Source organism: Meleagris gallopavo, chromosome 19 (genome assembly GCF_905368555.1).
Source record: "Meleagris gallopavo chromosome 19, MGAL_WU_HG_1.1, whole genome shotgun sequence".
Taxonomy (NCBI): domain Eukaryota; kingdom Metazoa; phylum Chordata; class Aves; order Galliformes; family Phasianidae; genus Meleagris; species Meleagris gallopavo.
Genome location: NC_139422.1, coordinates 7,327,699 through 7,350,093, shown reverse-complemented (window position 1 = coordinate 7,350,093; position 22,395 = coordinate 7,327,699). Strand labels below are relative to the sequence as shown.

The 22,395-nt window shown below is 47.1% G+C and overlaps 1 protein-coding gene across 1 annotated transcript in view; it reads right to left on the bottom strand.

Annotated features, from left to right (window-relative positions):
- COL5A1 (collagen type V alpha 1 chain) overlaps positions 1 to 22,395 on the bottom strand; it is a 128,406-nt gene that overhangs the window by 3,165 nt on the left and 102,846 nt on the right. The window contains 29 exon segments of the mRNA XM_085239143.1: positions 1,950 to 2,183; positions 5,696 to 5,764; positions 6,962 to 7,074; positions 7,449 to 7,707; positions 8,046 to 8,099; positions 8,885 to 8,920; positions 9,296 to 9,349; positions 9,710 to 9,817; positions 10,146 to 10,199; positions 10,299 to 10,352; positions 10,771 to 10,878; positions 11,604 to 11,657; positions 12,091 to 12,144; positions 12,610 to 12,663; positions 12,941 to 12,994; positions 14,081 to 14,188; positions 14,502 to 14,555; positions 14,962 to 15,069; positions 15,155 to 15,208; positions 15,305 to 15,412; positions 15,607 to 15,660; positions 16,426 to 16,479; positions 17,043 to 17,150; positions 18,447 to 18,554; positions 19,174 to 19,190; positions 19,193 to 19,226; positions 19,302 to 19,391; positions 19,576 to 19,683; positions 20,621 to 20,674. Of these exon segments, the coding sequence (XP_085095269.1) occupies positions 1,950 to 2,183; positions 5,696 to 5,764; positions 6,962 to 7,074; positions 7,449 to 7,707; positions 8,046 to 8,099; positions 8,885 to 8,920; positions 9,296 to 9,349; positions 9,710 to 9,817; positions 10,146 to 10,199; positions 10,299 to 10,352; positions 10,771 to 10,878; positions 11,604 to 11,657; positions 12,091 to 12,144; positions 12,610 to 12,663; positions 12,941 to 12,994; positions 14,081 to 14,188; positions 14,502 to 14,555; positions 14,962 to 15,069; positions 15,155 to 15,208; positions 15,305 to 15,412; positions 15,607 to 15,660; positions 16,426 to 16,479; positions 17,043 to 17,150; positions 18,447 to 18,554; positions 19,174 to 19,190; positions 19,193 to 19,226; positions 19,302 to 19,391; positions 19,576 to 19,683; positions 20,621 to 20,674 (2,418 nt within the window).

The following is a 22,395-nucleotide window of genomic DNA, read 5'->3' as shown; positions in this document are numbered from 1 at the left end:
TGGTCAACTAGGAATGCACAGATTATGTCACCCAGGCATTTCCTACACTAATTTGGAGGCACACTGCATCCAACTCCCCAGTAGGCACCACTGAGGATGCTGCAGAGATGGCTGCCCTGAGCACTCACTTTGGAGCTGTTCCATGAGGATGGAGTGGTCCTAACACTGCTTTCAGCATAGCTCAGAGCTGGAACAAGAGCTTGGCAGTACTGCTGTGGCTGTGGTATAGTTGTTTTGCCTCCCCAAGGACACGCACGGATTGTTGAGCAAATATAAGCAATTTAATTTGAATATATTAGTTTGACTATTATCCGAGCGCTACCGAAAAACCCGCATTTAAAGTTTGATGGAATTCACAAGGTGATGTGTTGTCTTTTTATCGTGCCTGCTAGCCATACAGTTATTTCTGAAATATAAATAATTATTGGAGGAGCAGAAGTGCACCCGGGAGCATACAAAGCTGCACAAACAAGTGAATTTATGGAGCAGCTTTTGGCTCTACCTTACCCTCTGATTTGTATGTCTCAGAAGAATAGGCTGTATCATAGTTACTGAGAAAGGGCTGTAAGATCAGGAAAAACATATTCAAATAATGGCCCAAACATTAGCCCTGGAGCTCCTCCGGCGCTGGCTGCAGCAGCCTCAATCACAGCCAGGGTTTGGAGCTTCTTGGGGCCTCTGCAGCAATGCCGTGCTGGGTAACCAGGCCTCATTTTTCACGTTAAGGCTCTTAAACTTATAGATATTGCCAGTGTTTCAGCAAGGATGACCTGCTGAGGTCCCAGAGACAGTACAGGAATGCAGTAGAGGCAGAGCACTGCCCTGCGAGGCTCTCACAGCATCTTACTGGGATATGGCTCTGCACCAAATCTATCCCTGCAGGATGCACTGAATCCCCTCAGTGTCTTTTACCTCCTCTCCAGAGCCTTGCAGAGAGGGGCAGGAGGAAGGGCTGAAGCTTGGAAGCGATGCCCAAAGCCCTGTGCCCCTCCACCAGCTCACCAGCCCATGCTGCTCCCTGCTTTGCTCCTGCCAGTCTTTACCTTGCAGCACTAAGGCTGGTTGTGCTGACAGCAGCCGGTGCTACAGCCTCTAGTAAGCAGCAACCAAGCAAATAAACTCAAAGGAGCTCCAGTCCCGTTTCCAGGCAAATATTCCTCATTAAGAAGAAGGAAGAGGAATGCAGGGCACCTGAACAGCATCACTTAACCTAAAAGGATTTTCATCAGATGCATCTGCCTTAAAACGTGCAGCATGTGGTCTGCAGCTTCCCTGAGACTTACAAAGGAGAAGAGAGGAGAGGGCACTTTTTTGCTGAGGACAAGTTGTGTTACCCAGAAACACGTGGTATTGAGGATAAACCTCCCCATGCGACTTCTGGGCGTTTTCAGCAGAGGGATGAATGCCCTTTTCCTCTCTTGCAGGAGTTTTAAAAGAAGTAATTCTAATTTGATTTTTCTCATTGCTCCTACAGTAAAAGCACGTCTGTCAGAACAGAATCACTTTAATCTCAAATTATGTGGAGAGATTTTGCTGTCAAACAACTCTATCATTCGGTCCCGTGGGCTTCAAGCACTGCAGTTGCAGAATGTGAGAATTATGCGTGCTTTTGCACTGACAAACCGGGTCTGGAAATAAATGCAAGCAGCACCTACTTTGCCAAATTTTCAGTTCCTGAGGGCAGATTGCTTAGAGCTCAGTCCTCGATCAGATGCCCAGCAGAAGGCAGAAGCAAAGGCTGGATGTTGTGCCACCTTTGGAAAACTCTGGACATGGCTCACAGCCAAAGAGAAGGAAAAGAGCACCATGGGCTGTGCGTGCGTGGGGAGGGCAGGGCCGCAGCTCAACATCTGAACTCAGGGCAAAAACTCAATCCTCAGAGCAACCAAATCAATGGAAATGGGGAAGCGATTTGCTCACAGACCCCTCCTGCCATCTTCCCCACGTACCGCGCAGCCATCGAATGCAGCTCGGATATACGGGTTGTTGTCGTAGGACATCTCCTCATCGTTGGAGCCCAGGAAGCGGATGGCTTTGTCATAGCTGTCCGTGGTGGCATCGTGCCAGGCTACGGATTGGTAGCAGTTATAAGTGATGTTCTGGTGGGCCGAGGCGCTCAGCAGCCTGAGGAATGTCATCTGTACCACTCCGATGGGGTTCCCATCCGAATCCACGTAGGAGAGCTATGGGAAGTGGAAAAGGGGAAACACTGGGCAGTGAGGGGCAAAGCAATGCATTTAGGGAGCTTCAAGGACCACCAGATTTTTCCTATCCATCCTTATCCCCATGTGCATGAGCATCCTGCCCTCTGCTCCGGGGCTGGGTCTCCCCATCCCATCCTGCTCCTGCCATCGCTGCATGGCATAGAGATGCTCTGGTTCTCCTGCTGTGACCTGATGGTAAGCTAAGAAAAAAACACACAAAACCAAACCAAGGGCAGGAGGAGGAGAAAGGAATGGGGATTTCAGCCCCAGCTGCAAAGTGACACAACACTGAACAAATCTGGGGATGTACATCTCTAGGCATAAAGCCAGTATTGAGCACATTTCTCCAGCTTTTGAGGAGAATGAAGATTTATGGAAGGGTCTGGAGCTTTATTCTTCTGCCCCATTTGAAACAGTTATCTGACCTCTGTAGGTATTTTGTTCTGCACACACAGGGGTGTTTCCCATTCATCTTTCCTGGATACCACCACACTGGGATTTTAAGCAATCCTTGCAACCACTTCTGCAGAAATCCTGTTCCTACTGACAGCTGCGCAGCTGCACCTGCATGGGGATTTGCTCTGTCCTGCACATCAGGTTCCTTTTCTCCCTCAAAGGAGAACGGTTTCTGGAAATCTATTTCTGCAAAACACAAGTTATTGAAGGCCCCTTCAATCCTCAGGATTCAGGCATTTCTGTCACTTTCCCTTGTGCTCCTCAACAAGGAATCACCATAGGATCAGTCAGAGCAATATTATGGACTGACTGCACTTGAAGTGGCACCTCCAGCCACAGCAAAGCCACTGGAGCAGCTCTTCAAACTGCCCTCTACGGACAGCTGACTTCTTTAAGAAATGACTGGGAGAAAAATACACACAAACAGCACAACGTTCTTCAAGGTACGGTGAGCATCAGATCACGGTGCGGGCTGCAAACAGTAGAAGAGATTCACAACCAGACAACAAAGTTCTGAGTACAAAGATGATGAAAATAAATAAAATATACCAACCGGTTGTCAGGATACTGTTGCACTGTCCTCCTGAGAGTTAAATATGACTGACCATGAGAGAGCCACGCATGCCAGGGGGAGAGAGAGCAAGAAACCACCAGGACGTAGAAGGATGGGGACATAAAATGCTGAGTACTCAGTGCACGACTCAGTGACATGTGGCACTGCCCATCGATCTGCAAGAGTTACTTTTCTGTACATTCCTATTTCAAATCGATGCTTGGTTTGGGAGCCAGACTGTGTGCTAAGTTGTTCTGCTTCTGCATGAGGTTTACAACTGGACCCACTGGGAAATGGCTGTGTGCACAAAGCGTGTTGGTTTTGCAACAACAACAACAGCAACAACAAAAAAATATCAATCCTTTCCTCTTTTTTTCTGTGCTGTAATATTTGCCTGTGGCAGATGCCATATGGCAGTGAGGGATAACAGGATGGATGGGTGGCAGGTCTTGTTAGAGCTACCGGGAATTACGTGCGTGCATAATGCACACAGGAGGAAAGCAGAGGCCAAAAGAAAACATCTGCAACTCTCTTATCCCTCTAAATGCAGTCTGGCTGCATCACAAGGAACGCTGGGAAATTAACTCCACTGTGTCATTGATTAATGATGGTGGGGAAGCATCAAAACAAAATGGTTTCTTTGTATTCCCCGTTTATTCCATCCATCTTACTTTGGGTGTCATCAGAAGAAAGGAAAGCATTGGCATACCTGGTGTAAGTAGTATTATGGGATGTGTTATAGGCAGTGCCATAGCTCCAGGCTGGGCACAAAGGCTCTGGGGTGAGCAGAGCAGCCCTGGCAACCTGAGAGGCACCCACAACCATCCTGCCAAACCACAAACAGAATTCAACCAACTCACGTCCAGGCGAACACCTCCCCAGTTTACCAGTCTCGTAGTTCCAAATATTGACTGGTATGAATTTATTTATTTATTTATTTTTTTAAAGCAAACTTTACAGTTTTGGGGTTTGCTCTGGAAGGTCTTCTATGTGCTGGTGGCTTTTTTTTTTTTTTGCAAATGGGAAACGTGGGACAGGTAAAAGGCAAGAGAATAGCAAGCAGAAAGATGGAACAAAGTAGCACTGAAATTCCTATTTAAAAAATGGGCCCCAAGCTCTAGGGTGCCCATTCAGCCTCTAAAGTAGCCGACCAACAGGCTGGAAAAAAAAAAAAGGAAAAAAGGCACAGAAGATGCAGAGATGAATGTACTTGTAATATTAATTGATGAAGTGCTCTGTAATTAAGCTACGAGTAGTTGCCCTCCAAGGAGCTACGAGGCTGAAGCCTTGGCTTTGCGGCCTTGTTGGATGGTGCAGAAAAGCTGCAGAAGCCATATCCTTCTTGTGGGCAGAATCAGAGCATACGTGTTTAGTGGCAATGAAATGTGGCTGAGGGAAACAAGGCAGCATTCTCCTTTGTTTGCCCTTTAAGGTGGATGTTAAATGTTCTTGCAGGAAACCTCTGCCTTGGGCACCGGGGACCTCAGCACCTGCTCATGTCTGCTGAGTATTTCCTCCTTCCCTCATCCTCCTGATCTGACTGAGCTCACGATGTGCACCCCGCTAATCCTGTAGGAATTGATACACGTGGGAGATTTCCATTGCTGGAGGAGAGCTGGCTCATGCTCATCATTTGATGAAGGGCTCAGTGGGAGAGCAATCTATGCACAATACGGATGTTCTGCTACAGGACAAAATACTGGAGCTGCTTCTCTCTCTTTTTTTTTTTTTTAGCATCTTGATGTCTAGTTTGCTTGCTGACATCTAACATTGTTTGACCTCACAGCAGTTTTTCTCCCTTAAAAATAAACCTCAATTGTGACTACATCCAATCCCAGGAACACATGTGGCTTGAAATCTCTTCCTTTGAATCAATGACTTCACTTCTCCCAAGCTCTGGGGATGGTGTGGGAGGCCCCAGCGTGGCTCATCTCCAGCAAGCAGATGAGATTCCTCCTTTGGAGAGGACCTGACCTGGTTATGTGCAGACTCACCAACCCAGTCTAGGCTACCCCCAAGGAAGTGGTGCAGCAGCACAGAGCTCAGCTCCAGGGTGAAGCATCACACAAGGGCTTGCAGGACAAGGCTGCTCTACCTGAGAACAGCAGCACTGTTTGCCCTTGCTACGATGGGAGCAACTCAAGGGGCAGCAGCACCCTCCTGCAGGGCACAGATCTGGTCACCAGAAGCATCCCTGTGTGGTTTTGCTTCTTTTTTCACCTTAAGTATTCCACCTTAAACATTTTAACTGCAGCTTGTGATGGTGATTAGTCGAGCATGCAGAGTGCAACAGGTCTGGCCATACCAAAGCGGATGACGTGCTCTGATTCAGACTAGAGGGCCAAGGTTAGCCACTTACCAAAGACCCCCGCTTGTATTGACTATACCATGTGGAAGGCTGTTCTTTGGGCCAACGAGCCATTTTACTCTGTAAAATACGACACGGGTTAAAGAAAACTGAAAGCACTGAGATGCATCTTACCAGTTTACCGCGCTTGAATTCACTGAACCAGGAGCCTGGGTTTTCCTTTGGCCAAGAAGTAATTCTAGCCTAGTTTGTGGACGGCAATGAGGAAGGAAAGAAAAGAGAAAAAAGAAAGAAATGAAGTTACATTCAGTCCCATGAGCAGCATCTGCATGTCTTATCGAAAATGGCTGACTTGTTCTAAAAGCATGTTTTCTTAATCTTTATACACAGTAACAAGACCAGCCGGCAGAGCCCTATGGTGCCGAGCTCAAGCAGAAGGAGATGCCACTGCCTGCACCAGCCTCCTTTGCTAAGGGCTAAGGATCACTAATTCTAGATACTTTGGATGCAAAACCGTCAGTGCAGTCTATTGGCAGGAGAGCTAAAAGGAAAGATACAGGAAAATAAAATGAAATATGAACGGTGAAAGTGCTGGCAATGGAGGAGGCTGCTGTCATTCTAATGTCAAATCCAGATGCTGATGGGCTAGGAAAGGCAAAGAGCAGCATTAAGGAAAAGCCTCTGAGTGCCTCCAGAGGCTGTGCAGCACACGGGGCAGCACATGCAGCATCCTTTGATAGTGCTGGACCACTGAGCACGGTGAAGCTCCAACCACCTAGACTGGGACAAGCAGTGACCTTGGCAAGAAGGGCTGTGTCAGAGCATCCCTCCCTTATGGCAGTCCCACCCAAGCAGCTGAACCCCTTCTTTTCCAGGCAGAGCACAAGGAAGGAGAATGGCTGCTGTGTGCTCCCCTCCTCTTCCAAAAATTCCCTCACTTCTGTTGTAAATCTCTCCAAAAGCAATGGGCAAACTTTACTGCAGGTGTCCTGGGACTGTCCTTTCCTTACAGTCTGCAAACCATAAAGCAAATTAGCAGGCTTCTACTGAGTTAAGGACGGACAGAAGGGGGCTATGCCTTAAACTCTGCTATGGCTTATAATAAAACCATTCATCCGACACTTAATGCTGCTGTGATAGCTGCTCAAGGTCCTCTCTGTGGAAAAACAGCAGGCTGAGCCTTTCTCACACTTATGGTACTCTGCAAGTAGTAGCACAATTTGTATTTGAGGAGCATCACAGCCCGCATCCAGCAGAGCAGCTCTGCAACAGGGCGAGCAGCTCCATAAAACAGCGCATGGATGTGTGACAAAAATTAAGAGTATGGGTCAACTAAGCAGATCATTACACATTAACATAATCAACACCATGCATATGAATATTCATATTAGAAAACAATCTTTTATCATCATGATATTAAAGAAAGTCATGTGGACTTACTCCTTCAGACTTCTTATCAGGGAAGATACAAGTCTCTCCACCAGCTGTGAAATTACAGTACACTTTGAAAGAGTCCCTGGAACATCCTTGGTTAGGATCCACCCAGTATTCACCTGGATGCAGGACAAGGAGGAGAGGGGAAGAATCAGCACTGTGAAGGGATATCCAAGTGCACTTCAACAACCATCTTACTCGGGCCGTATCATCCCCATCATAGGCTACTACTGTGTGTATTTTTAAGAAAAATGGTGGCTGGTGCCATATAATATTGTGGCATCTTTCAGGAACAGCTTTTTTGAAACACATATTCCCACTTTTCTCTATGTCTCTAGGTCTCTATGACCTCTTTGGTCAGCCATATTCCTCAGGGGGCAACAAGGGTCAGGGAGTCCCCAAAGTCTTTCTCTTCCTGCACTGAACCATATTCACCAGCTGGAGTTGGGAACCCACTGCGTTTTCCCTGTGTCCCCTCTGTCCCAGGACGCACCATCTGGGAAATCAGGGTGACAGAGCTGGAGATCCTTGCAGGTACGAGCTGGGTTATGTTGAGTGCCCAATGGATGCTTCATTTGCTCAATTTCCAGTTTCAAGGAATTCAGTGAGCCGAAAATCTCCTCCATGCCATCTGCATAGTCCATGTAGTTGTCAGCATTTCCATCATCCACCAGCTGGCTGGCATCGATGTTTCGCCTGGTCCTCTTGGAAGACTGGATGGGCAGAGGCTGGATGACTTCTCCAGGAGGACCCTGATAGATGGGGGAAGAAGATGCAACTTCTCAGTGGAAATGGGGAGGAGACAGAAGAAACAGCCAAAGCAGCCACCAGTGCTGAGAAACACCATCACAAGATGCACACTAGATATCTGAAACACCCATGGTGGCACTGAGGAAAACCCCAGCCACCAACATTGGTTCCTTCTTCTCTTGTTCTCCTCTCATTACTAATTCTTCCCTTCACCTTCTGCTTTCTTCACCAGTATCCCTAATGCATGTCACTCCATTGCAGGACTCCTGATATGCTGAATCTTTATCTGGAAATCTACATGACAACACCCATTAAGTTTGTGTAATGGGGCTGTACTTACAGGAGGCCCTGGGGGCCCAGGAAGACCTGATTCACCCTTTGGACCCGTTGGACCCTAGGTGGAAAAAAAGGAAAAAAACACAAGTCACTCAATAAAAAGCATTTGTAACTGATACTACAGCCCAAACTTAATTTTTTTCCATAGTCTCTACCAGTAAATGTTTCCTTCCTGCCCTTTTAGTCACACAAAGGGGTCTCTCGTCCCCACGTCCCCAGTAAAATTTGTATTTTGGTTAAGAAACAATGTCAAACACTTGGGATTAAACAGTCAAATTTTCCTCAGGCTTCCTGCAGAAAAGGAAGGATCTTTCAATGGATGAAAATGTTACCTCTCCAAATCAATTCAGCAGATTTAAAAATCAAATCCAAGCTCAAAATTAATAAAACATTGAATTCTTTATGAAAGGGGAAAAAAAAAGACTAGGAAGACTAGGAAGTTGCCCAAGAGGAATTTTTAACTGCCTGAATAGGAGATCTGTAACATGAAGCTCACTTTAGTGTTGCATTTCTCACAGAGTTCTTCGTTCTTCAGCTTGCCACCTCCTGCTTCACAGTCTATTTTTAATACCCTCTGCACTATAGTAGTAGTTTTTCTCATAAGGACTATTCACTGCATTCCTCCTTATGATCTTTGCTACACTGATGTTCAGTGAAGTACAATGCATGTAACAGAAACCTTCCCCAGTTATAATTTCTGAGCTGGGATAGTCTGAAAAGGCTGCATTTGCTACAGCCATCTTTGGCTAATTGCCTTAACATTGCTGATGTGGAGGAGTCACAGCAGGCTGTGCACTTAATAAGAGATCCTCAGCCTCTTCACTTAACAATGTCTATACTCACTGATGATCCTTTAGCACCTTTGGGACCAGGTGGACCCTGCATAGAGAAAAATACAGAAGGGAGTTAGTATCTTTGTTAGCAGAGAAGTCAGCTTCTCCTTAGAGAGAGAGAGAACACTACTATGGTAGTTTCTGCATTTTTTATTTATTTATTTTTTTACATTCACTCCCTTTTTGTGCCCATTTTTCAGATGAATGCTGCTTTTTTTTCCGAGCATACAAAAAAGTGCTCCTGAAACTCATCCAAGTGCTGTTATTATGCTCAGCTGGGCAACCCCCATTGCCGTTAGCATCATCACATGAGGTCGCTCCAGAAAGGCTGTGCTGGGTTATCTGGGAACCCCAAAGCGACCCTAGAAGATCTTTACAGTTCCCCAGGAGTTTAAAGGTTACTTTTTTACTGGTCACATACCGGTAGTCCTGGTGGCCCTGGGGGTCCAATTGGTCCAGAGGGACCTGTGATACCCTGAAAAACAAGAGCAGAACAATATTGATTTGCAGGCAGCAATACTGGTCCACAACTATGGAATTAACCACTGACCACCTGGCTTTGGAGGACATAAAGATTTGAAGCTTAAATTGGTTTTTAAATGTGTGCATGATCCAAACAAGAGGATGGCACACAGCTCTGTACGTCAGTCTTCCTGACACATACTGTGTTCCCATCTCTCCAAATCCACTCAACTCTTCTCATGCGACTCTCAAGAATCCAATTTCTGCTAAAGTGGGTCATTTTAGAGCATCGCTATATTTCACACATAGAACAAACCGCATTCAGATAGAAAATATGACTCAAAAACGTTCTCGTGCTGAGATTGACACTTACCTGCTCTCCCTTGGGTCCTGCAGAGCCCTGGGGGCCTGGGAGACCTCGGTCGCCCTTTTCTCCCTGCTCACCTGGTGGTCCAATAAGACCAATTAAACCTGGATGACCCTAGGGGAAGATAGCAGATGTTAATTACAATCTCTCTCTGGAGTTAACAGAATGCCAAGTTTACCTGTGAAAGACATTTCATAGGGACAAACCCAAATATCTAAGCAAGGTGATAGGAGTGCGTAGCTATCCCTGACACATGGAAGCAGCAGAGTAAGGTGAAAACATTGCCTTTATGCAACAGGAAATGCTACAAATACATAAAGAGAAACACTGCAATGGAGAACCTGTTCATTTTGCATGTGAACATTCATCACACACATTTCCCTATGCCTCACACCTAGACACAGACACCAGGTCACCCAATGGAGTCATGCACAGCACTTACTTTTTCTCCTTTAGGACCAGAGTCTCCTTTGAGGCCAGGCAAACCAGGTGGGCCCTTTGGGAGACAGCAGGGAAAACAAAGGGGAGAATGAATTCGTGGAAAAAGCCTTCTCCCATCTCAAACACTCATTCAGATTTGATGGTTTGGACATACCAGTGGGCCTGGGGGGCCGTCTGGGCCAGGGGATCCTGGAAGGCCTTGTTCACCCTGTAAAACAGTGCAGTCCTCTCAAAGTCATCATTCACAACAGTACTGCTTCCAGATGATTATGAACCCACCCTCATCTGGCTACCACGCTAGAGGATATTTGCCCTGTTTTCTTGCAGATGAAGGCAAAAATACGAGCATAAATATCTCTACTGGAAAAGTGAGCTCAACAAAACATTAATGCAGAGAGAGCAGACCCAACACTCAGCTAAAACATGCTGGGTGATGGTATCCATCATTACACCATTTCCACTGAGGATGTTTCATCTGCTCTCAGGCACTTAAGCATGGAAACCGTCTGCTCCCTCGTAGACAGCATCTTACATTGGGAACAAAGCATCTTCCAAGGCAGATGGGTTACAGCAACATCCCCACCAAGAAGCTTTCTCAGGTGACAAGAGTATTAGGGAATACTCACAACTGGACCAGGAATTCCCCGAAGGCCATCAGGGCCAGGTTTCCCTGGAGCACCCTGGGGACCAATTGGGCCTGTCTTCCCAGGAGGCCCTTCCAAACCAGCTTCACCCTGGATGCAAGAGACAGAATGCCTTAATATGCATTGGAGCACTGACCCATCTTTTCAGAAACACGGCAGGATATCACAGAGCGAATGCAATTCCCTGCACAGCATATAAAATTTTCCATCTGCTGATTTTCTGACTCCTTATCCCTGATGTGCCGAGGAAAAGCGTCCTCCCAAACAACTTCACTTTTCAGACTTGTCTGTTTCTGCTGATTTACAGCGGGAACAGCCTTTGCTGCAAGCTCTCCAGAGCACAAAGCTTTCTTTGCTTATGCCCTGGGAGATGTGCTAGCAGAGCATGTCCTCCGCCATCAGCATTCCTGCGGCTGCCACGACAATTGGAGCTGTAATTTGCAATCCCACTTTACATTTCCCCCATTACCCCTACAGAAATAACCACGGTCCAGTAATGCTGTGTTAGCTCTGGGATACGACGTAGGACTCAGCGTGCCATTTCATTGACAACACATTAAATTGCCAAATATGGCACTCTGTCATTTCAAAGCAAGGAAAACACACCCGTGACCTTCCCAAGCTCTGATTATCTCCACGGAGTTTGTTAAAAGATGAAACACGCATTTAGACTTGAGGCCAGTGACCCCAAATTCAGGCTAATTTGTTGTAACACAGCAAAATCAAATCACTGTCTTTCAAATAACAATGCCAGAGGGTGAGCAGTTTGGCACATTGAAAGACACGGTAAGAAAGAAATCCCATTCAGCTCTCACCTTGGCTCCTTTCTCTCCTTGCCTTCCTTCAGGACCAACTGGACCAGGAGGGCCCTATAGAAAGCACAAATAGATGCAAAACTCAGTTAGATTATCCTGATCTGCAATGCTCTAATGGAGTTACCAAAACAATGCCACGGCCACAGGAAAGAAGGCGACACAGAGGCAAATCTCTCTGAAAAGCTTTACAAATTAGCTTCTTGCTGCACAAACCCCTGGGCTCTACCAGCAAGAGAGGAAATGCTGGAGCAACTTTTATTTCCTTTTGGGTATTAGAATCTTAAAAAACAAAACAACAAAACAAACAACTACGGAATTCAGCTCAAAACTACCCATTGATTTCCAATGGCTGTGGATGGCAGACTTTTTTTTTTTTTTTTTTAAAAACATGCTACTGCCTTACATTTACTTTAGACTAGTAATAAAATTAGCTTTTAAAAAATGATACAAATGCATGTAGAAAATCATTCTTAAAAGATCTGCTTACCCTTTTTCCTGGGGGTCCAGAAGGGCCTGGCTCTCCTGTGGGACCTGGGGACCCCTAGATGGAGAGTGGAGGAGAAGAAGTCATAACTGCACCATGAGACATGGGAGGAACGAGTAAGTGTGTAAAACTCAAGCAGAGATACAGAGTTTGTTCCAAGCCAGGGTGTGGGTGGCTAGTGCAACTCCTGACACCTCCCTGGGGTGCAGGTGGTATCTTGTTTTATCTCTTCCCACCATGTAATACCATAAGGCATGGAAAATTTAAAATGAAAGGCTGGATTTTGTTTTTTCTAGAAGCTACTGTTTGCTTTCTGGACGTATTGCTGAGCAGCCTTGGGTGGATGGCAGCAGCCAGGCTCACACAGACAAGAGGGAGGACAGGACTGGGAAGGAGCAGAGGACTTGCTCAGAGGAAGCTGGTGGGAATTAGCTGCTGTACATCTTTCTGTGTTAAACCCTTTGCACCTGCACACAGTAACCATGGGGACTGAACACAGATCCCATCCATCCAGTTACTCACTGTCTGACCAGGCTCGCCATCGTCACCTTTGTCACCAGGGGGACCGTCTTGACCCTAAAATATGAGAAGAAAGAAATAAACAGGCATATTGAGGGTATGAATGGAGCTAAATAAAGTATTGGAAGCAGCGGGTGTTGTTCAGCATGCAAGTTTTGCACTGCTACTGCCCCGAAGGCTGCAGCATGGTCAGAAGAATGGTCTTATGGTGGCACTTCCCACCCTTTCCCCAAGAAAAGTAAATGACAAAAGAGTTAATGGTGAATGAACAGTACACAGTTGTGTTCCATCAAGAGGAGGAACCTATCTGCCCCTCTGTGAGACAAACACTTACAGCTGGGCCAGGCTCTCCAGGAGGACCAGGGTCACCAGGGAAACCAACTGGACCCTGCAAAGAGAGAAGAGAGAGGTCCCCAGGTCAGAAACTGCACCTGCAAACCTGCAGAGCACTGGTACCCGTCCCTCTAGGTGCAACATGTGCATTCACCCTGGGGAGCAAAATCCAATTCCCTACCCTCAAACCTAAGCCCAGATCCCATCCCAGCTTTGCGTGCTCAGTAATTTCAAGCTGTCACGGTTACCAGTTCAGCTCTGCAGCCAGTTTACACAAAGCTCCAGCATCAATATGGGATTTCATCGAGCTTTTCATAAATATATCAGACAAGTGACAGCGGAATCCTCTCAGCTCTGGGGAATGCAAAGATTAGAAGGTTTTGCTTTTCCTTTCCATTTAATGTCTAACATTTTTCACCTGAAGATACTCTCAGATCATTCGATGACTAAAATAACTTCACCACAGTTCTCCCTACAATCCTATTGTGCACTTCAAATGATCCTTAGAGCAGGGCTCAGACAATAGGTTTCAACCAATAATGCAGCATCCCAAAAACCATCTGTTAAGGGAGATGACTAACTCCCCTGCCTCCTCTGCTGCTTCGTACCATCTTTGCTTATCGCATGATGAATTTCTTCAGCCAACAAGCATCAAAGGAGCAGGCAAGACAAATATCGTACCATTGTCATCTGGTATAAATCAGTACAGCCCTGCTGGCTTCAATAGAGCTACAACAACGTGCATTAGCGGGGATCTGACCCTGGAGATACAGCTCCCAAATTCACATAAATCTCCTCTAGGCTATTTTGGAAGCTTTGCTTTGGTGCAGAGGACACTGGCAATGCATAAACTCAAGTGCAAAGTAGAAGTACCACCTTCTACATAGGGATGGGTTTTCTGATAGCCTGCAAAAAGAGACTAACAATTCAAGTATTGCTAGAAGACAAGGTACAACTGGGTCTTTTCCTCATTAGCACTCTAAAGGAATGGGATAATCACTGCATAATATTAGATGGGCAACTATCTGGCTGGGAAACAATTTCAGATTTCACAAAATTCTCTGGAAATATATCTTCCCATGTGAAAATCTCCACAAGGCAAGACAAGGAAGCACTGTTTTGACAGGAGGGGGGTACTTACAGGGCTGCCTTTGGGACCATCATCACCTGGTGGACCTTTAGGGCCAGGTGGACCAGCAGCACCAGAGGGACCTGCTTCACCCTTTTCACCTCTTTCACCTTTTGGACCCTGTGAAAGAAAAAAGTTGTGTCTATTACTATTACTGATCTCTAATTATCCTCTGATCAATTCTGAAAAAGCCCGTCTGCATCTTAAAACACAAAGACTCAGTGATGTTCATGTTGTCACACACAGCCTGCATTCGGTGACTGAAGTTATCCCATAAACACCCCAGAACGTGGCAGTGTCTCTGCCTGATGCCCACACCAAGAACATGGCTGGTTCAGTCTCTCTACAGCCTCAGCAACATCCGTGCATCTCTGAAACCCTTTTAGCCAACTTTTTGGTGGAGAAAAGCTCTCCTCCCCAGCAGCAGACTTACCGGCAGGCCGACCTCACCAGGCAGACCAGGCTCACCAGATTCACCAGGCTCACCCTACAGGAGGGAAAAGAAGATGCCTACAGTTACAGGATGCAGACCTTTCTGCTGATGTGCTCAACCCATTCAGCCTCTGAGAGCTCATTGGACATTGAGCATCACTATTTTCTTTTTCAGGTACATTTCCACTTCCTTGGCTTATATTAACAAATACGCACAGTATACAAATACATACACATGAATCTGTTTACTTAATTGAGAAGAAATCACTAATATAAGTACCTCAAGGACAGCACTACATGCACTTCAAACTGGGAGAAGCCTCCTCCCTTCCAGTGGCACCTATTTACTTACAGACTGTGCATGACTGCAGCCACGCATTTACCCCATCACCACCCCACTCACAGCAAGTGTTGGAACAAAGCTCCTGCAGCCCTCACTCAGGTTGGAGTGCATGCTTTACCTTCTCTCCTACTGCACCAGGATTTCCTATTCCCCCAGCAGGACCTTGGGGTCCATCTGCTCCTGGTGGGCCGGAGGGGCCTCTGGGCCCAGGTGGACCTGGTGGACCCTGAGGGAAAGGAGACATTTCAGACAAGCTCCTTGGAAAAAATGCGTGCATCAGTGATGAAAATGGGAGGAGAAAAGCTTCTTACCATTTGCCCAACATCACCTGTTTCTCCCTTCTCACCAGGAGGTCCAGGCAAGCCCTGTGGTGGAGTAGAAGGGGATAATTGTAGCCGTGAATACATCCTGCACAGCCTCAGCCCTCATCACCCCAGCCCCCTCTGGATGCTGCAGCTTACCTGCAAGCCCACAGGGCCGGGGGGACCGGGGAAACCTCGAGGTCCTTCATCACCTTTCTGACCAAAAAGGCCTTGCTGCCCTCTGGGACCTGGCTCTCCATCAGCACCCTACGAGGAAACAGTCTGATTCAGCTTAGCATGGGCACATGGCAGGCAAAAAGCCCATCTCCACCACCTCCCCCCACAGCCAGCAGCCGTGCTCATCCACTGGGTACGAGCAGCACCCAGAAGAAACGACACTTCTGTCCAGTGCTTCCCAGCACTGCTTTTGGGTAAGAAGAATTCCTGCTAACAGTACTCACAGCTGGACCTGGCTGACCAATTGGACCTTGTGGGCCTGTAGGACCCGGTGGACCCTGTCAGGAAACAGAAGTGCAAAGTCACACTTAGGAGCGGAGAGTGAAAAACCTCACCTGTACATTGAGAGGCTCTTGAGCATAGCATCCATTAAATCTGCATAAATCCTCAAATGAGAGCAGGGGGAGGATGGAGTCAAGCCTCCTGGATGCACCAGGGTCCTGCAGGACTGGTGCCCAAGGACACACTCAAGCTTATTTTGCAAAACACTTTTTGAGGGATGTGGAAGCTGGATGTCTTTCTGGGAAGAAAGAAGCCATCTGTGCATGTCTATGTAACATAAGATGTCTTACAGATCACCCTTAGCCCAGCATCATCTTCTGCGTGTAGATGCAGCTACCTGCTTACAGGGCCAAGAAGCCAAAACCAGCTTAACCTGACCTCATATTTCAGCACATTTACAGGAGAACCTGTGCAATTTATTTTCCATTCCTCAGGCTCTGAGCACACAAAGGGACCTTCAGTGTGTCATATGCATCTAGAAAAGCAATTGCAGCCAAATGCCCAACTCCAAAGGCAAGTGTCGCTGACGCTTGAGATATTTACATAGTATATAAGTGAGAGGGAAACATCTCAAGGGAGCTGGAGGAGAAAGACACTTCAGCAGGCACTTTCATTTTTACACTGTCTGTGTATTTGACAAAGCAAAGGAGAAGACAAAGGGAAGAAATTAAAATGACACCATTCTCTGCTTGCAGCAGGTTGTGTGACATAACCACACGTTCAGCCAAAAAACAGCCACAGATGACATCCATCACACTCACCTGCTCCCCTTTGTCACCCTTGCTGCCCTTCTGGCCAGGCTCTCCGATCTCGCCCTGCCAGGTGCAAAACACACAGTTAGTTCACCTGGGGACCACTGCCACATCTCCCCACCCAGCAGTAATCCTGTGCCCTGATGCCAATTCCCACAGAACCAACCCAGCGAGTTCTGAAAGAGGCCAAAGATTCGGCTGCTCCAGGTGTAACCAAACCCTTTGGTAAGCTTTCCTGATGCAGAAGCATCATCCTATGATCTTGTTAGCAAAAAACGATGAGTGATAAATCCCAGCTAACGTTTTCTAAGAACCCTCCAGTCCAGAGAGGCTTAATGAGAGAGTGGGGAAAGGTAATTAATTAGGAAAGGCAATGCACCCAAGGGCAGGCCACCTGCTACAGGCTTGGGGGAGGCTAAGAGCATCAGATGAGAAGTGCTTGTGAAGCAGTCAGCCTCATTCTCTCCCAAACCCAACTCCACTCATCCCATGGGACTGCAAGCGCCATAAACCACCCTTGTGTCACAACAGCCTGCAGGTCTGCAATGCCAGCAAAGTGGCCATGGGATAGACGGCCCAGTTCCTTCCCAGTGACCCTGCACAGCAGGGATGCTGTTTGTTCCCACCTTGTCTCCATCCTCGCCAGGGGGGCCAACAGGACCTGCTGGACCCGGGAGTCCCACGGGGCCTTGGATGCCGTCCCGACCTGCTGGTCCTTGAGGACCCTTCTCACCCTGGAAGCAGAAAGAGTAGGAAGGTCAAGCAGAGCTCTCCTCCATCCTCCAATTGACCCATTAAAGGCCATTAGCATTTTATTCAGCTGCTAATGACCCCTGCCTTGTACGGGCATGCATAGCAAGACTGGCCTCCAGCTGATATCTCTCCGAGCTCGCTCTCTGAACAAGACAAAATTTCTATCTTCAGAGATAAAACCCAAGCAAATCTAAACGATGAATACCCAGATCACAGCTGCAATTTCACTGCTGTGGCAATATAACTACATTTAATCTGAACCCTCTGCCCTCTCTCTCTGGATGACAAACAAGTCTCCAACTAATTTTTATTCCCACAAGCCAGTGCTTACTGATGCTAGGCCAGGCTGTCCATGGCTAATCGCTAAATAATGGCCCTAAGCTCCCTCCTGACCCACTGGACAATGGAAAATACATAAAGCAAATAAAGCAATCTCTGCTGGCCTCCCACTTAAATATCTTCTTGTACTCCTCAAGCCTGGAGCCTTTGCTCAAATTTGTTTGTTTATTGGAATTGAACAGTAGATATTTTTCAGTTTCCTTGTATATAATTTAATTGCATCTGAGTCTTGGTGCTCTCTTCTGAATAATTAGATGCCACATAAGTTGCCTATGCAACTGCTCAAGAACATATCCCATAGCTACAGGGCAGGACAGATGTTTGGAAGGCTGATTCACTGGCAGATGCTTGCCTCTGGACTAGCTGCTGGTGTTTCTAATAAGCCATCAGATGTGGAATACACTGGCTGATAAGCACTTCTGATAGCAACAATCAATCAGCGCAAATGTCTTTCAGTCTGAAATCACCAATGCCAGCATTTGCTCATTTTGCTGGACCTGGGTGAGAACTGAAACAACCCAGACATCAGCGACACTACCCTGCAATGCTACGGGGGTGCGAGTTACAACCCTCCCCTCCTTTTTGTCTGGGACTGTTGCAGCACTGAGCTGCTCAGCACCAACCCAAAAGCAGCATCCTGCCCACTGCCCTGCCTGCCTGCTGCATCTCCTGCTTGTGCTGGGGGAGCAGAAGACGTGACAGCACGTGGGCTGGGTGCTGGGCAGGACCATATGGCACAGCTCTGCTCACAGCATCTTTGCATGGGTGTCAGCAGACGACCAGCACGCTCGTGCTGCAGGAGGCATGTAGCATCTTTTCCTTTTTTCTTTTTCTTCTTTTTTTTCCCTTCTCCTTTTTTACACCTCGCCCAATCTGTCTCCATGTTCAGCTCTATTTCTACAGGGTCCACAGCCATTAATCTGTGAGCTGGTACTTACTGGTGCTCCCTTTTCACCTGCAGGTCCTGGAGGTCCCTGTGGTCCAGGTCGCCCTGGCAAGCCGATGGGGCCAGCTGAGCCCGCAGGACCTCGCTCACCAGGAGAGCCCTGTGTGGGGAAGGAGGAAGGAAAATATTACTGGAACACTGAGTGCTATCCATATACAGGAAGAAAGAAATTCAGCAGTAGGAAGCTTCAAATGCACCAACTCGATAAATGAGCACATTTGAAGGGGTGACTTCCATGTGATGGCTTGGTACCATCAGCCCAAGTTCTGCAGATCCTTTTTAATTGAAATCCCGGGAATGGCTGGTGCAGGGAGCTCAGTTCCTGGGGACACATTATCAGCTTGGAACAAGTGCATGACCACTTCATGGTTAATGCAGCAGGGAGGGTTCCACAAGGAGTATTTTCTTCCAGGAGGACTGCACTGACCAAGACTCTCAAGTGGGAACAATTTTCGGAGGGAAAGCTGGTGACTTAGAAGCAAAATACTGGATGTCCTGGATCATCCTGGTTCCCCCAGCTCGTCACGTATATTCACAGCTAACACCATAAAATAACTGAGCAATTACACGTGTCTTGTGAAATAAAGCAATATCCAGCAAGCCACTCGTTAGTGCAAAGGGAATAATGGATGAAGCCCTAAGCTGTGACTAACCCACTCACTTAGCTTGCCAAGCTTGTAAACATGTTAGGTGGTGCCTGGGAGGGCAAGGATACTCACTGCAGGACCGGGGGGCCTGGGGGACCTTCGTTGCCTTTCAGCCCTGGAGAACCCTGGAAGATGGGAAAAAAGAGTCATTAAAGGAGCTGTGTGCTGCACTGCCTGGGCATCCTGTTGTTGGTACTTACAATGGGGCCAGGCAGACCTCTCTCTCCAGGGAAGCCTCGCAAGCCTGGGGGACCATCCTTCCCTGGGAGGCCAGCGGGACCAGGGTCCCCCTGCAATGACAGGGACAAAGAGCTGAGGATCTGTGGGTGCCACAGAGGTTCAGCTCCTCTCTCTGTGCTCAAGCCTCAATGAGCCACTGTGAAACATCATTTCTTTCCTGCATCATCCCTCTCCACCTCTGGCAGAGGGGAGGTGTGCAAGGAGGGAGAATCCAGCAGGCTGCTTCATCCATACCTTGGTCCCTTCCTTCCCAGTGAGGCCAGGAAGACCTTGTTCACCTGGAGGACCTGGAGGACCTGGATGTCCTCGCTCACCCATTGGACCAGTTTCACCAGTTGGACCCTAAAGAAACAAAGATCAGGGAGAAGGTGGTGGTAACAGGCATTAGGCACTGAGAACTTCTGGAATGAAAGCATTCCCACAAATGAGATAATGTTACTAAAGTTATCATACTCAGGATACTTAAGTATTGTACTATCACGTTGGTTCATCCTTGTACGGGGCGCAAGTGACTGATTAGGCCCATACTACATGGCAATTGCTGACACGTGGGCACTGATGGTGATGAGTGTATGCTTAAGGCACAGCACAGAAGGTTCCCAAGTGGCCCATTCTGGAGGAGAAAAGGCACATGCACAAGAGTACAGCATCCCTGCACGCTGGTGTCTGCTGGGACTGCAGCTGTCATTCATGTCACGCTGCAGGATGCCACTTAGCACCAGCAGAATGATAAGACTGTGATCGCTCAGCAGCCATGAATCACACCAACTGCACAGCACCGGGCTGAACGAAACTGCCAAGAGCCTAATCCTGCACTTGAGAAGACAAACACAGTCGAGGAATTGCCCCTAATCATGGATTTCATCAACCAGGGAATGTACACTATCATTAAAGAGGACAAGTTAATTATTTCATAATTAAAGAGCAACCTCCTTGGTAGTTCAGGAAAGAAGACCCAGTGCTGCTCAGTCTAGGATTCTGACTACCAAACCAACACAGAGCCCTGCATGCCTATAGTTAAGGGGTACAAATTCTGGTGGTGCAGTTATCATTTCAGATGGCATGGAGTTCATGGGAACTAACATTTTAAAAAAGAAATTAATTAAAGAAATAGAGCAAATCTGAAAGAATCTGGCAGCACGTTATATTAAATAGGGATGCATTTCTTCATAATGAAATGGAAGAGCACTCCAGCCACACCAGCAAAGGGGTACAACAGATCATACTGGTGAAGATGAACCACAAAGAACCAGTGCAAACACCAATGTTTGTTCCTTACCTGAGGGCCTACAACACCAGGGGGGCCAGGCGGGCCGGTCTTGCCTTGGAAACCCTGTTAGGAAAAGGGAGAGGACAAAGAGATGACATTTCTGCCATGGGATGCTCCCTAGAAGGACCCAGAGTGCTGCCTGCCTGCTGCCCCCCAGCAGAACCACTGACCATGGATGACACCCAAAGGCAGGAGGAAGGAAAAAAATCAAACGGGAGATGCAAAATATGTATTTGTACATTGACAGGGGGAAAGACAGTGGTAGAAATGAGCCTTTCAGCTCTGGGGTAGGGATCCAGGTGCAGTCTCAAGTGGGGAATGAGTGTTTGGATGGAAAGCCATCAGATCTTCAGCTCACTTCTGCTGCTGTGATGGAGCTACCACAGTTTGGCTGAATGACTGGCCGTATATATACACGTATAAATTGCTACACTCGTAAAACCTACAGAGGAAATGGCTATTAAAAAGTCAAAATGCTCATTTTTCTGAACGCTGAGCAATTCTTCACAGCCACTCATTTCCCTTCTCCCGCTCCCAGCCCTGCTGTGACTCCCGCTCCACGTTTCACCCTGCAGGAGTTCTGGCCCTGGGTGACCACCCTGCACTCTGGCACAAGCAGAGTCACTTTCCAGCCCTGCTGAGTTTTATTTCCTTCCTCAGCATCTGCTGAAAGAAATCACAAAAGTGCTTCTCTCTAGATGGCCGAATGATGAGTAACGAAGTCCCCACAGCAGCTAATTATAATGACATGTAAAGAGTGACAATAACGAGCTATCACCACTGCAGTTGTTTAGTTCTCCTAAGCCACTCCTTAAAAAGCACATTAATTATCATTCCCACTACAGCACGCTGACAAGCCTGAGAGTTGCCATTCAGGGCATGCAGGCTATTTCCTCATTGCCACAAAAGATGATCGGATAAGTCCCAAAGCCAATAGCACTGTGTCATGCTACAAAGCCACTCTGTGCTATTTTAGCTGTCTGCAAATGGCAGAATATCGTGTCACCAATAGGAAAATGGCAAACCACCACTGTGAAAAGAACACACAGTTCAAACCCTTATCTTAGAAGAGCATCTCGACCAGCTCTGTGTGGGACTTTCCTTTTTAAGCTTAAGAAAGGGCTTTCCTGTTATCCTTTTTAAACCATGAGCCCAGAGCTTTTAGGGCTCTTTTTTCTTGTCTTCTCTAGATCTTGTCTTAATAAATCTAATACGGCCCAATATTTGGCATCCTTCAGCATGATCTGTTGTTCCTCAATGAAAAGTTAATTAAAGGGAGCTATTTGACGAGCAGACTTCAAGTCTGGGTTTTCTTGCATGAAGGCACAGAGCGCGCTAGCAAGGTTACTGATGTGGAAATGATATTTAATTTGGTTTTATGTCTATCTCCTCCCTTTTCAGCTCAAAGAGGACAAACAAAGGGGCTTCTACCTGGGTCAAGGCCAGGCTGGATGGGGCTGTGAGCAATTTGGGCAAGAGGGAGGTGTCCTGCCTATAGTATGGGGGTTGGAACTACTTGATCTTAAAGGTCCCTTCCAACTCAAACCAGTCTATGATTCTGTGACTCAACACTGTGAATCTGTGACCCAAGAGGGCACAGGGGAAAGTGACAAAAATGTTTGTTTGTGACAAAAAAAAAAAATATCAACAGATTTTCGGTTTTCTGAATCTATTTGATGGCGATAGGTCAGTAATTCCTGAACTGACAGAAGATAGCTACCAGGGAATGCTTTCAGACCGCAAATAGCCCACTGTCCACTCATATTCATACAGACTCAGGAATG